This window comes from Neoarius graeffei, chromosome 13, assembly GCF_027579695.1.
Source record: "Neoarius graeffei isolate fNeoGra1 chromosome 13, fNeoGra1.pri, whole genome shotgun sequence".
NCBI lineage: Eukaryota > Metazoa > Chordata > Actinopteri > Siluriformes > Ariidae > Neoarius > Neoarius graeffei.
In genome coordinates this window covers 11,359,971-11,375,316 of record NC_083581.1, presented here as the reverse complement: position 1 = coordinate 11,375,316, position 15,346 = coordinate 11,359,971, and the positions used below count along the sequence as shown (strand labels likewise).

The following is a 15,346-nucleotide window of genomic DNA, read 5'->3' as shown; positions in this document are numbered from 1 at the left end:
GTACGAGACGGCTGAGCAGGGGTAGGCATGGCTTGACAGTGCTGCATCTGCATGGTGAGAAGGTTGAGTGTGTTGGACAGGTTGGCGAGGTTCTGGGTAATTTGTTGTAGGTCTTGTTGGTGGGTCCCGAGGAGAGTCCCTTGCTGCTGGATGGCAGTTCTCAGATGGGTGAGTTCCGCTGGATCCATGTTGGCCAGAACGTACTGTTAGGGCTGGTGGAGGTATGGTGAAGTTAGGATCCAAAAACAGAACACAGACAGTAATCCAATAAATAAGATGATTTAATACAGGGAAGAAAGGGTGTGGCAAAAGATAAACAGGACAAAAAACAAATAGCAAAAATAGCCTGGGCAAAATGAGAACAACTTGACAAAAACATGAGACAGGCAAAGACAAAAACACTAGTGCAAAAAAAACAAACAAGAAAAGACCCTTAGTGCAAGAAACCACGTGTTACGGTTTTGCTGGGATTCAAACCTGGTTCGCTGGTATGATAATCCAGCAAACCCCCACTAGGCCACCAGGGGGATGACTCAAATGCAGAGGCGTGAGGCAGAAGTAGAAAAGTATCAAAAGGTTTATTTACGATATATACAATCCACGGCAAAAAAACAAAAGTAATCCAAAAGCTCAGAAGATAAAGGGAAAATAAAAAATATCCAAAAGTTCAAAGTCCAAAAATAAGAAAAGAAAAGGCAAAAATGCAAATGCTCAGAAGGTCTCAAAAATGGTACAAACAAAATTCAAAAAGGTCCAAAAAGAAAGCAAAGTACAAAAACCACAAAGACACAGGCAAGGAACATGGAACAGAGGGAACTAGCAGTAACAGGCATAGCATAGGAAAAAGACTCCGTGACAAGGGAACAAACAGAGGGGTATTTATACACACACTAATTAAGGAACAGGGCGGGGCAGGAAACAGGCAATGAAGACAAACACAAAAACACAGTGGCGGCCTCTAGAGGCCAAAACAAACATGACAAGATGGAAATAACAGCGGCCTCTAGAGGCCAAAACAGTCCCAGTCCTAACAGGACCCCCCCCTCTAGGAGCGTCTCCTGACGTTCCCAGGGCGATCCAGATGGGCCGAATGGAAGTCCCGGCATAGTCCTTTATCTAGAATGTCCCGGGCGGGGACCCAACAGCATTCCTCAGGGCCATAGCCCTCCCAATCTACTAGATATTGAAGCCCGCCGTGGACCCGGCGGGAGTCAAGCAGGCGATGCACGGTGAACACAGTCTGACCCTGGAAGATGCGGGGGGGTTCCTAGGGGCAGGGGCATACGTGGATGTCAGTCCGGGCCGCAACAGGGAAACATGGAATGTGGGGTTGATCCTCAGAGTCCGGGGCAACTGGAGCCGGTAGGCGACAGGGTTCACCCTGCGCACCACCTTGAAGGGGCCAATGTAGCGAGGAGCAAGCTTGCGGTTCTCCACCCGCAGTGGAAGGTCCTTAGTGGACAGCCAAACCCACTGCCCAGGGCGGAAAGCGTGGGCAGGTCTTCTATGGCGGTTGGCCTGAGTCTGGTTGGTTCTGGAGGTCTGGATGAGGGTCTTCCTGACCTTGCTCCAGGTCTTGCGACACCATCTCACATATTGGTTGACCGAGGGCACCCCCGCGTCCTCCTCCTGGTCCGGGAACAGAGGTGGCTGGAACCCGAATTGGCACTGACAGCTTGGTGGCCCATGACTGCAGGGTGTTGTGGGCGTACTCTGCCCATGGCAGCCAGGTGCTCCACGATGTCGGGTTATCCATAGCCAGGCCTTGCAGGGTGGTTTCCAGGTCCTGGTTGAGCCTCTCCGTCTGGCCATTGGACTGTGGGTGAAACCCAGAGGAGAGGCTGGCAGTGGCTCCGATGACCTTGCAGAGCCCGTGCCACACTCGGGAGGAGAACTGGGGCCCTCGGTCTGAGACAATGTCCTGCGGGAGACCAAAGACTCGGATGACATGAGTGAATAATAGCTTAGCAGTTTCAAGAGCAGAAGGGAGCTTGCACAGTGGTAAAAAGTGGCAGGCCTTGGAGAATCTGTCAACTATGACCAATATGACAGTGTTACCTTGTGACTCGGGGAGACCCGTGATGAAGTCGACTGCCACGTGGGACCAGGGACGCCGGGGAATGGTCAGAGGATGCAGGAGACCCTGGGGGTGCTGTCGTGGGTTCTTGCTTCTGGTGCACACTTGGCAGGAAAGGACGAATTACCTCACTTCCTTCTCCATGCTAGGCCACCAGAAGCGCCTTCTCAAAAAGTCCAGGGTCCTTCGAGCTCCCGGGTGGGCGGTGAGAGGGGACGAGTGACCCCACTGGAGAACCTTGGCCCGGGCTTGATGTGGGACGTACAAGAGGCCCGGTGGCCCCGTCCCAGGACCGGGGTCCCGGCGTTGGGCTCGTCGGACGGCCTCCTCAATACCCCAGTGGACAGGGGCCACAATCCGGGACACAGGGATAATGGGCCCGACTTCACTCTCCCTGTTAGTGGCAGAGAACAGCCTGGACAGTGTGTCAGGTTTGGTGTTCTTGGAGCCGGGGCAGTACGATAGGGTGAAGTCAAACTGACTGAAAAACAGGGCCCACCTAGCCTGTCGTGGGTTCAGTCTCTTGGCTTGCTGGAGGTACTCCAGGTTCTTGTGGTCCGTCCAAACCAGGAATGGATGTTGCGCTCCCTCCAGCCAGTGCCTCCACTCCTCAAGGGCCAGTTTGACCGCTAGCAGTTCTCGATCCCCCACATCGTACCGGGACTCCGCAGGACTCAGGCGGTGGGAGAAGTATGCGAAGGGGTGCAGCTTTCCTTCCGAACGTTGAGAGAGCACCGTGCCGACACCATTGTCCGAGGCGTCCACCTCCACGATGAATGGTTGGGAGGTGTCCGGGAGGACCAGAATGGGTGCCGTGCAGAAGCGGTGCTTGAGGTCTTTGAACGCCTTTTCTGCCTGAGGAGACCAGACATAAGATCCACCTGTCCCTTTGGTGAGGTCCAACATGGGTGCTGCTACAGAACTAAAGTTCCTGATAAACTTGCGGTAGAAGTTAGCAAATCCTAAGAACCGCTGAACCTCTTTGACGGACTTGGGAGTGGGCCAGTCCCGGACGGCCAGGGTCTTGGCTGGGTCCATTTGGAGTTGGCCTGTCCGTACAATAAAACCCAGAAAGGAAACCTCGGGAACATGAAATTCGCATTTCTGGGCCTTGGCGAACAGATTGTTCTGTAGCAGCCTCTGGAGAACCTGGCGGACATGGTGGCGGTGCTCCTGCACGGTCTTGGAAAAGATAAGGATGTCGTTGAGGTAGACAAAAACATACAGGTTAATCATGTCCCTCAAGACATCATTGATTAGGGCCTGAAAAACAGCTGGTGCGTTAGTGAGTCAGAAGGGCATCACCTGGTATTCGTAGTGCCCAGACGGGGTGTTAAAGGCAGTCTTCCACTCATCTCCCTGTCAGATATGGATGAGGTGGTATGCGTTCTGTAGGTCCAACTTGGTGAAGACGGTGGCGCCTTGGAGCAGGTCGAATGCTGTGGACATCAGCGGAAGGGGATATCGGTTGCGCACAGTGATCTTGTTCAGGCCCCTGTCGTCAATACATGGTCGGAGCCCCCCATCCTTCTTGCCGACAAAGAAGAAGCCAGCACCAGCAAGTGAGGTGGAGGGTCGAATGAACCCAGAGACCAGGGTGTCTTTGAGGTTTTCCTCCATGGCCTTGCGTTCTGGCTGAGAGAGGGAAAACAGTCTGCCACGAGGAGGGGTAGTCCTAGGGAGCAAGTCGATGGCACAGTCGTAGGCCCGGTGCGGAGGAAGAACGGTGGCCCTGCTTTTGCTGAATATCTCCTTCAAATCCCAGTACTCTGTGGGAACTTGAGATAGCTCGCTGAAATCAGGAGGCTCGGCAGGAGACACAGGAGAGCTAGAGAGCAGACAAGAGGCATGGCACGCAGGGCCCCATTCCACAACCTGGCTTGTTACCCAGTCTATGCGAGGGTTGTGGCGGGTAAGCCAAGGAAGGCCTAGAATCATTGGGAACTCTGGTGAAGGAATCAGGTGCAGGGATATTTCTTCCTTGTGACCTTGACACTGGAGGAAGACTGGAGAAGTTACTTGGGTGACTCTTCCGTCACCTAAGGCTTGGCCATCCAGGGCAGACACAGACAGTGGAACTTCAAGAGGTGCAGTCGGGACATTGATACTTTGGGCGAAGTGAATATCCATAAAGTTTCCAGCCGCCCCAGTGTCTAACAAGGCTTGACAAAAGTGGACGGACTCACCCCAGGAGATGGAGACCGGGATGTAAACTCTTTGGCCAGGAAGTTCAGGAGAGAGGGTAGGCCCATTCACAACCCTCCCTCAGCTGGACGGGGCGGTCCTTTTCCGAGAGTTCGGGACATGATGCCCGGAAGTGACCAGGCTTGCCACAGTAGATGCAGCACTTGTCCCTCCTTCTGCGCTCCCTCTCAGATGTGGAGAGGCGAGTATGACCCACTTGCATGGGTTCTGGACAGTCACTGGAGGAGGTAGATGGGCTCCAGGTAGAGGCAGTGAGGCCGGGGAGGCTCAGGACTTGGCGGCGTTCTCTCATCCTGTTGTCCAGACGAGTAGAATGTGAGATCAGTGTTTCGAGGTCACTAGGGCATCTGATAGAAGCCAGACTGCCTTTGATAGGGTCAGACAGACCATGGTGGAAGGCTGACACCAGGGCAGTCTCGTTCCATCCACTTACTGCTGCGAGCGTCCGGAACGAGATGGCGTAGTCTGCGACGCTTCCCCCTTGCCGGATGGACATGAGCTTTCTGGCTGCGTCTTTACTGATGTCTGCTTGATCGAAGACATGAAGCATCTCCTCAGTAAACAGCTGGAAATCAGAGCACTCGGGTCCCTGTCAGATAGCAGATAGGCCCGCGCCTTACCAGCTAACAAGGTTATCACAAAGGCAATCTTGCGGCGATCCGTAGTGTAGGTGGTAGGCTGAAGCTCAAAGGTGAGTTGGCACTGGGTAAGGAACTCTCGACACTCACTGTGCTTGCCATCATACCTCTGTGGTGCAGGAAGACTGGATTTGCGAGGTGAAGAAGGCAGCATGGCAGGAGGCACTGGAGCAGGAGCAGATGGTGGAGCATGAGATGTGGGCAGAGGAGTCAGCTGTGCCAGGGTTTTCCCAATCTGCTGAAGCAGTACCTCGTGGCGAGCAAGGGTCTCACGTTGGCTTGCGAGAGTCCATCCATGAGTGTCCATGGTGGATCCGAGGCATGTTAACGCAGCCATCATTTCCTGAAGGTTGGCCGGGTAGAGAGATAAAGAAGCCTCTGCTGAGTCAGTCATAACGGAATCTTTCTGTTAGGGTTTTGCTGGGATTCGAACCTGGTTTGCAGGTGTGATAATCCAGCAAACCCCCACTAGGCCACCAGGGGGATGACTCAAATGCAGAGGCGTGAGGCGGAAGTAGAAAAGTATCAAAAGGTTTATTTACAATATATACAATCCACGGCAAAAAACAAAAGTAATCCAAAAGCTCAGAAGATAAAGGGAAAATAAAAAATATCCCAAAGTGCAAAGTCCAAAAATAAGAAAAGAAAAGGCAAAAATGCAAACGCTCAGAAGATCTCAAAAATGGTACATACAAAATTCAAAAAGGTCCAAAAAGAAAGCAAAGTACAAAAACCACAAAGACACAGGCAAGGAACATGGAACAGAGGGTACTAGCAGTAACAGGCATAGCATAGGAAAAAGACTCCGTGACAAGGGAACAAACAGAGGGGTATTTATACACACAGTAATTAAGGAACAGGGCGGGGCAGGAAACAGGCAATGAAGACAAACACAAAAACACAGTGGCGGCCTCTAGAGGCCAAAACAAACATGACAAGATGGAAATAACAGTGGCCTCTAGAGGCCAAAACAGTCCCAGTCCTAACACCATGAACCAGAAATAACTCTTAGTGCAAAAAACATGAACCAGAAATAACCCTTAGTGCAAAAAACCAAGAACCAGAAAAACGCTAGTGCAAAAACCATAGACAAGAGAAAATCGCTAGAGAAAAAAACCATGAGGAGCAAGAGAGGCACAGAAACATCTAGAGAAGCAAACGAGACGTTCTGGCAAAAACAGAGTCTGAGAATGGCCTTTAAATAAGCAGCAGTGAAAATCAGGAAGAGAGTACAGGGGAGAAGGAATTCCTGTCCCAGATCCAGATCGGCGCTGGCGTGAAAGATCTGTAATCTCCAGAGTGGATGTCCGGGGCAGAGCATGACGAGCTCACAGCGAAGCCAAATTTTACAGGCACCTCCCTCTAAGCCTACCCCTTTGAAAGAGCATGGTCTCGGGTTGGTAGGACTGTGCCTCGGCCCGGGATTCGTGCATGAAAGCCCCGTGAGAGCGCTGCTCGGCACCTAAAGATTTAACATGATCCATACTATGGCACTCATTTGCTTTACAAAAATGTGTTTTGCTTCTGTCAAATTCCATTGAGAATTCCTCCTTTTTTCAGACAAACAAATACCTGAAATACAACCCCAATTCCAAAAAAGTTGGGACAAAGTACAAATTGTAAATAAAAACGGAATGCAATGATGTGGAAGTTTCAAAATTCCATATTTTATTCAGAATAGAACATAGATGACATATCAAATGTTTAAACTGAGAAAATGTATCATTTAAAGAGAAAAATTAGGTGATTTTAAATTTCATGACAACAACACATCTCAAAGTTGGGACAAGGCCATGTTTACCACTGTGAGACATCCCCTTTTCTCTTTACAACAGTCTGTAAACGTCTGGGGACTGAGGAGACAAGTTGCTCAAGTTTAGGGATAGGAATGTTAACCCATTCTTGTCTAATGTAGGATTCTAGTTGCTCAACTGTCTTAGGTCTTTTTTGTCATATCTTCCGTTTTATGATGCGCCAAATGTTTTCTATGGGTGAAAGATCTGGACTGCAAGCTGGCCAGTTCAGTACCCAAACCCTTCTTCTACGCAGCCATGATGCTGTAATTGATGCAGTATGTGGTTTGGCATTGTCATGCTGGAAAATGCAAGGTCTTCCCTGAAAGAGACGTCATCTGGATGGGAGCATATGTTGCTCTAGACCCTGGATATACCTTTCAGCATTGATGGTGTCTTTCCAGATGTGTAAGCTGCCCATGCCACATGCACTAATGCAACCCCATACCATCAGAGATGCAGGCTTCTGAACTGAGCGCTGATAACAACTTGGGTCGTCCTTCTCCTCTTTAGTCCGAATGACACGGCGTCCCTGATTTCCATAAAGAACTTCAAATTTTGATTCGTCTGACCACAGAACAGTTTTCCACTTTGCCACAGTCCATTTTAAATGAGCCTTGGCCCAGAGAAGATGTCTGCGCTTCTGGATCATGTTTAGATACAGCTTCTTCTTTGAACTATAGAGTTTTAGCTGGCAACAATGGATGGCATGATGAATTGTGTTCTCAGATAATGTTCTCTGGAAATACCCCTGAGCCCATTTTGTGATTTCCAATACAGAAGCATGCCTGTATGTGATGTAGTGCCGTCTAAGGGCCCAAAGATCATGGGTACCCAGTATGGTTTTCCAGCCTTGACCCTTACGCACAGAGATTCTTCCAGATTCTCTGAATCTTTTGATGATATTATGCACTGTAGATGATGATATGTTCAAACTCTTTGCAATTTTACACTGTCGAACTCCTTTCTGATATTGCTCCACTATTTGTCGGTGCAGAATTAGGGGGATTGGTGATCCTCTTCCCATCTTTACTTTTGAGAGCTGCTGCCACTCCAAGATGCTCTTTTTATACCCAGTCATGTTAATGACCTATTGCCAATTGACCTAATGAGTTGCAATTTGGTCTTCCAGCTGTTCCTTTTTTGTACCTTTAACTTTTCCAGCCTCTTATTGCCCCTGTCCCAACTTTTTTGAGATGTGTTGCTGTCATGAAATTTCAAATGAGCCAATATTTGGCATGAAATTTCAAAATGTCTCACTTTCAACATTTGATATGTTGTCTATGTTCTATTGTGAATACAATATCAGTTTTTGAGATTTGTAAATTATTGCATTCCGTTTTTATTTACAATTTGTACTTTTGTCCCAACTTTTTTGGAATCGGGGTTGTATAAAATAATTGATAATCCATATGAAAAAGGCTTTGGATGAAATGACCTGTATTTGTACTTGATGGCCGGTAGAAGTGTCTTACCATCAGAAAAGTCTGACTTTTTAAATAATTTGGGTCAAAACCACACATATCTATCTTTGCTCGATTGTTGAAATCATGGTAATACTGAGAAAATTCAGCATTGTTTACAGACACACTTTCAATGGCTGCCATTCTACTGTAGTTGTTTTTATATATCCACCATCATGGCGGAGGCTCATGATGTAGCACATTTTTATCACGTGGTTGCAAGTCATCTGTACCTGGGTAATTCATCCCATTCATGCATGTCTTTACTCACAGAGTTCACCCAGCTCATGAACCTGCTCCGTGAGAAGATTAAGGGATTTAGGTCTCACAAAAAGAGACATAGTTAAATGTCCTTGCAGTTGTTATTTCTGTTTCTATTTTATATATCTGGTGACAAACAGAAGGAAAGAAAACTGTATGGATGCTGATATATCTGACAATGAATCACTATCTTTCTTTTGTAATGAGGTAGGTCTACTCTGGTTGTTAGAGGAAAAAAGTTTAGCTCATGTTTGAAATTTAAATGTTAAGCTCTCTTGAAAAGAGACAAATATTTTAATGTCCTTGCAGTTTTTTGTGTGTATGTGTGTGTGTGTGTGAGAGAGAGAGAGAGAGAGAGAGAGAGAGAGATATACACCTGATGAAAGGGAGGAAAGAAAAACATTTCTCCATATACATTGTAAAACAAAGAGAATAGGAACAAAAACTACAACTGCTGTTTATTTCTGCAAATAAAAGTTTGCAATTAATCACTTTATTCTTTTGGTGTGTGTGCGGGGGCGGGGGGGGGGGGGGGGCTGGGGGGCAGGCTTGTCTCAGACACAAGCAAGGGGGGGTTTCAAGGAAAAAATGTTGGGAACCAGTGATGTAAAGAACTATGCATTTGGAGTCCTGTCCATCTTAATAATAATAAAATAATAATAATAAGTTAAATTTATATAGTGCCTTTCAAGAAACCCAAGGACGCTTTACAATTATAGACAAGAAAAGATAAATAAATAAATAAATAATAATAATAAAATAATAAAACAAAAAAAGTCCACCAAGTAGGGGTCAAGATGTAATTCCCGTGGTGTAGCAGCCACAGTCCCACCAAAAGGCGCATGAAAATGAGTCCCACATCTCCAGCACCGCCGCCGTGACGCCGTCAGCAACATCGCTCGAACACCACGCCATGGATCCACAAAGCGAGCACAGAAGCACCGCCATGCAGAGCGCTGGTATGTCCAAACCGCCTGCACAGCCGCCGCGACACCACCGAGCAACATCGCTCAGAACATCATGCCAAGCATTAAAGCACAGAGCGCTGGACAACCATGATGCAAAATGAGCAATGAGCTCACTGCAGTCCATAGCTGGGAGCACAGGCATCACCCGCAGCGAACCAAGGCCTGGAGGGAACCGACGCCCAAAACTAGGTCCGGAGCTACACCACAACCAGCGGACAAAACCTTCAAACAAACATCAAACTACACAAACACACAGAAAAAAAATAAAATGAAAATAGAAAAAGAAATAAAATAAAATAAAAAAGCTCTGGTGAGAAGCGGCAGCCAGAACGCGCACGACGTACTCTCAACCGGAAACAGAAACGAAAAAAAAAATCTTTGGATCAACATACTACTTGTGCGAGCAGGTTTTCTTAAGCATGAACTACATAAAATCCAAATATCACTCATGTGTCACAGATGAGAGCTTGCAGTCTTATGTGAAGGTCAAAGTTACATCTTATAGCCCTGAACTTAAGAAGATCTGCAGTGACATTCAGAAACAGAAATCCCATTAAACTGGTGAGAAAAAGGTTGTTAGGGCTTAATTTAATTTTTTTAAAGTTCCAGACAGATTTTTTTTTCCTTCTGGCCAAAAATGGCTCTTTAGTTCGTAAAGATTGCCAACCCCTGGTCTAGACCAAACCCCCCAACCCATGGTCTTTGCTTTCTGCTCGCAACACATGCACTTCTGCTTAATGTTAATTAGCTGATTAGTTAAATCAGGTGTGTTAGAGCAGGGAAACCACTAAAATGTGCAGAACAATGGGTTCTCCAGGACCAGGGTATGGAACCTGTAGTCTAGGTCAAAACAAAACAGAAGAGATGATTGTTATCTGAAAACAAATTTGTGGTGATTAATTAACCCTGCAGATCTGTGGCATCACCCTGGACCCTCCATACCTGGACTGAGAAGAGCAAATCTCCTCTTCTAGTATCTTCTTCCTCCCATTCCAAAAAGGGTCTATAGAGATTACCCTGAGCAACTGCATCGCTGTCAGGTATTCGCGAATAGTAAAATAGCATGAATACTCAAAACAGTCACTTGAATATGTCCCCTCTATCAAGGACACTTGTGCATGAAAGCCACAGCTGAATAACTACAGGCATTTTGGATAAACCCTGCCAAACCTTCCACCAAGTATTTTTCTTCTTCTGTCTTGCAGACAGTATGGCTGTCCCCCCCACAGACTTGGCCTGCCCTGACATCAGACATGGCTGAAATACAGTAGATTCCCTGGTTACCCATGTTGTTTACACACAGATCACACAGTATGACATACTCAGTGGCAGATTGCTAAGATAAGAGGCTTGGGTTTGTTTGCTATTAAACTAGCCAGCTTTGAAACAAACCATTGGAGTATTTCAGCTAGCATTAGCTCAGGAGAATATGGTATCATTTTAGCTGGCTAGTGTCACTTGATGGGTCATCACTGGAATAGTTAATTTGTTTTCAGTAACCATTTTATCTTGATCAGCATTGCAGTGGAATGGGATGCCAGTCCACCACAGGGCACCACAAACTAGCACACTCATTCACAATTAAGGGTCTTAGCACACCTTAGAATCACCAATCAGTGGTGATCCTAATCCATGGCCCGTAGTTGATATTGCCAATGATGGTACGTTGAATGAGTGTACATTGTCTTAGTAAAAAGTCTGAGGCAGGCAAACAATACTGGACTTTGGAAAATAGCTGACAGATGTACTATTAGATGGAATAAAATTTTCCAACTTATCTCTGTTGAGTAATGTTCTTGGAGGACATCTGTTATAATTATGATTGAGTTACTGATAAGCAAAGCACTGATTCATTGATAAGTGATCTTGGCATAAATCACAGTGATGGATGGGTTTTCATGACGTACGCATGCTCATCACACAAAAAATTCCATGCGTGCTGCATATATCTCATTTTAACACACATTGACTGTTTCAATTTGCACATAGGTCACATAACTATATGTCTGTAAGCAGCACCTGTGCTAGGAACTCCAAAACTTACCTTACCCAAAACCCCCTTCTCTGCCATGCCCTTCTCATCACTGTCTATATTTTATTGTTCTGCTCTTTAAACACTTTAAATACTTAGGTTCGGTTTGGTTTCAGCAAGGGGACAATGATATGATATGAGAGAAAATCGGAGACAGTTTACTTTGTTTATACATGTTGTGTGCCCACATAACCAATACTGATCTAATTAGTAAGTGAACATGAATTTTGATTCCCTGGAGGTTTAAAAATTGTGGCTATGGTTGCCTTAAAGTGGCCATGATGGCTCAAAATGGTTTCAGAGAAATTTGCTGAATGAACATGCATGAGTGTTTTTTTTTTTTAAACAGCCATGCAAAAAAATGTAATTTTGACTGAAACATATCATCATCTAACCAAGGGAGTGGACAAAAATAAAACTCTTCACAATTTACAATCTCCTTGACCTTCAGTGAAGGTATATATTGAATTACTTAATGTATTCAAGGTTTTACCATAACAAATTATACACTTTATTTCCCAAATTATTACCAAGCAAGAAACATAATGCTCGTGAAATAAAGATGAGATGTTTTAGGAAATTTCAAATAATATATTTAAGATGGTTCTCTAAAAACCAATTCACCCACCATCTAGCATCATTCTGTTTAAACAACATGATACTGTCCATGATGCTGGACAGCATGGTGGTACAGTGTTACCACCTCTCCACTTCAGGGTCCCAGGGTCCATTCTCTGGGATGGAGATTCTGTGCATGTTCACCCTATGGAGAACATTCTACTAGGTGTGAAAGTGTGTGTGCATAGTGCCCTATGATGGGCTGGCATCTAATCTAGGGTGTATTCCTGCCTCATGCCCAATGTTCCTGGGATAGGCTCCAGATCCACTGCGACTCTGACCAGGATAAAGCAGTTACTGAACATGAGTCAGTTTGATATCCTTAGAAATTACTGTCTTGAGAACAACTAAATTTAGCATGTGGACATCCGTTACCATCAAACACCAAACCACATTGCTGATTATTGGAGGATTGGTGTTCATCTTTGGCTAAGTGTACATAATTTAGATGAGATCATTGTGCTGATGTTGGTTAGTATGCAGTATATAGTACCGTGTAATATTTATTGCAAGCACATATAGCTATATATCTACCTAGCCACAAAAAAGATTATCATATAACTGGGCTAAAAATAACCCAATTGGAGTACATTTGGAAACCCAGTGCTGAGTCCCCAGCATGGATTATTTTACTCCACTGAGGTTGTGTTAGGATTTTGCCCAACATGATGGGTTGATTTTTTTTTAACACAACTTGTGGGTAAAAAATTACTATAGTGCTGTGCTGAAGACTCCAGTGCGATCTGAGAATCTGAAATAATCTTAGGAGAACACAAGGTACTTTGAATGTCTAGAAGTAGTGTTAATAGTTATGTAGTAGATCATATCATTAAGCGTTCTCATTGAATCTAATCTTGTAAAAAATAATCATTTGTCTTATTTATGTTTATCCATTTATCCAGAGCAATCTATAGAAGTGCTTTGGAATCTCTATCCTCATCCTCCTGCTAGTTCATTAGATCAGGTATGAAGAATACCTTCAGGATTTTTTAAAATAGGTAATGTGCTTGTCTGATTTATCACACAAACATCAGCCATATTTAACACTCAAATAACAATCGTGCACATCTCATCCTCAAGCCAAACTACTTGTTTGTATAATATCTGTTTCATACAAATTATAACTTGAATAGTGCAACAAAAATCTGTTTGCCCCATCATTGGGAGATTGTGAGTTTGAATTCTGATGATACTGCAGTATGTAAACAACACAAGTATTTCTGGTACACCAGTGATATTTCCCAGTATGCACCAGAGCAATTTAATGGTGAACTGCAACCTTCAATGCAATAATTTTGTTTCCAAAAACAAATAGCACAGCCTCAATTTCATCTAGTCCATTTGTAGATAATAAATAATTAATATTACTGTACTTTTCTTTGAAAAATTGGAATGATGTGTCATGGTGTGATTCACATTTTTACACTCAGCATGAGAGCATACAGGAAAAAAAAATCCTCCAAGCTCACTGTAAAACATCTGGATGAATCATAATGCTACTTTGGGGTTCTTGTGAAGTCCCAGGACTGCAGTATTGCAGTCCAAAACCTGGTTGCTTCTGCCAGGAGGTTAAAATCCATTCATGCACAGAGCTTTCAATAAAGCTATTGTTCCAGATCAACACAAAAAATGGTGAAAAAACCATGAAATGACCATCTCAATCCGTCTCTTGATTTAAACCCGAGCAAAATCTTGTGGTCTGAATTAAAGAGAATTAAATTTGAGAGAAAGTTTAAGAGTTTAAAATGGAGGAGTGGACCAAAATTTGTCTACAAGTATCTTCTACCTTTTTACGCATTACAGGAAGAGATTTGGTGCTGTTATTCTCTCCAGAGGAGTCATTATAATGTATTAATTATGAAGGTGCCAGAAAACACTGCCATTTCCATATACAGTCTCGGAATATCACTCTGCATGTGCTGTCATTTTCTATATTCATTTTGCATAATTAAAGGTTTTTTTCAGTTTACAGAAAGAGATTTTATCATCTGTGTGACATTTTTTGTAATTTCCAGGTGACCACCTGCAGGTGTGTGAACAGAACTGGACGTGCTGTAGCACAGAAATGGAGCAGAATTTCATTGGGAGGAGTAAGCACGAGTTTGAGAAGTTCATAGAAGAGGCAACTGAAGACTTGAGGAACACGTTTGAGTCCAGATATAAAAGGTTTGATGGTACGACTTCTCTCTTTGTTTGGCTCAATCTAAACAAACAAACAAACAAACAAACAAACGTTCCGTTTGTGAGGATCTTGGAGTTCTTGCTTTAATTGTTTTATCAGCTAAGCTTTTGGAGCAGTTAGCCCATGCAGGCGTTTGTAAGCCAACATTGCTAGTAACAAGTTTCAAATAGTATATAAATTTTAAATCTTCGTTGCCCACCTCTATGAAAAACAAAACAAAACAAAAAAAAACCAAAACCCTATAGCTGATGTATAGTATTGGTCATGATGACTGTAATGTAATGAACAAAAAGGTACTACATTAAGGCTGGTTGTATGCTAGCACAAATAAGTAGCTAGTACAAATAAGTAGCTAGTGAATAGCATTTGTAGCAAACTGGATGGTCACCTGTAAATTCAAAACAACTGCAAAATTCTATTCTGCTGCCACCCAATTTCAGTCCCAACCACAAAGAACACTAACTAGCTACAGTGTCTTGCAAAAGTATTCATCCCCCTTGGTGTTTGTTCTGCTTTGTCACATTACAAGCTGGAAATAAAATGTATTTTTTGGGGGGGTTAGCACCATTTGATTTACGCAACATGCCTACCACGTTAAAGGTGCAAATTGCCTTTTTATTGTGACACAAACAATAATTAAGAGGAAAAAAAAAAACAGAACTCTGGAGTGTGCATAGGTATTCACCCCCCAAGGTCAATACTTTGTAGAGCCACCTTTTGCTGCAATTACAGCTGCAAGTCTCTTGGGGTATGTCTCTATTAGCTTAGCACATCTAGCCATGGGGAGTTTTGCCCATTCTTCAGGGCAAACTGCTCCAACTCCTTCAAGTTAGATGGGTTGCATTGGTGTACAGCAATCTTCAAGTTTTGCCACAGATTCTCAATTGGATTGAGGTCTGGGCTTTGATTAGGCCATTCCAAGACATTTAAATGTTTCCTTTTAAGCCACTCCAGTGTAGCTTTAGCAGTATGTTTAGGGTCATTGTCCTGCTGGAATGTGAACCTTCATCCCAGTCTCAAACCTTTGGCCAACTCAAAAAGGTTTTCCTCCAGAATTGCCCTGTATTTAGTGCCATCCATCTTTCCTTCAATCCTGACCAGCTTTCCTG

The 15,346-nt window shown here is 44.5% G+C and overlaps 1 protein-coding gene across 1 annotated transcript in view; it reads left to right on the top strand.

Annotated features, from left to right (window-relative positions):
• The window catches only part of gpc6b (glypican 6b), a 111,363-nt gene that overhangs the window by 27,416 nt on the left and 68,601 nt on the right, over positions 1 to 15,346 (top strand). Inside the window, exon 2 of the mRNA XM_060936719.1 lies at positions 14,071 to 14,229. Within this exon, the coding sequence (XP_060792702.1) occupies positions 14,071 to 14,229 (159 nt within the window). The remainder of the gene's footprint in view (positions 1 to 14,070; positions 14,230 to 15,346) is intronic.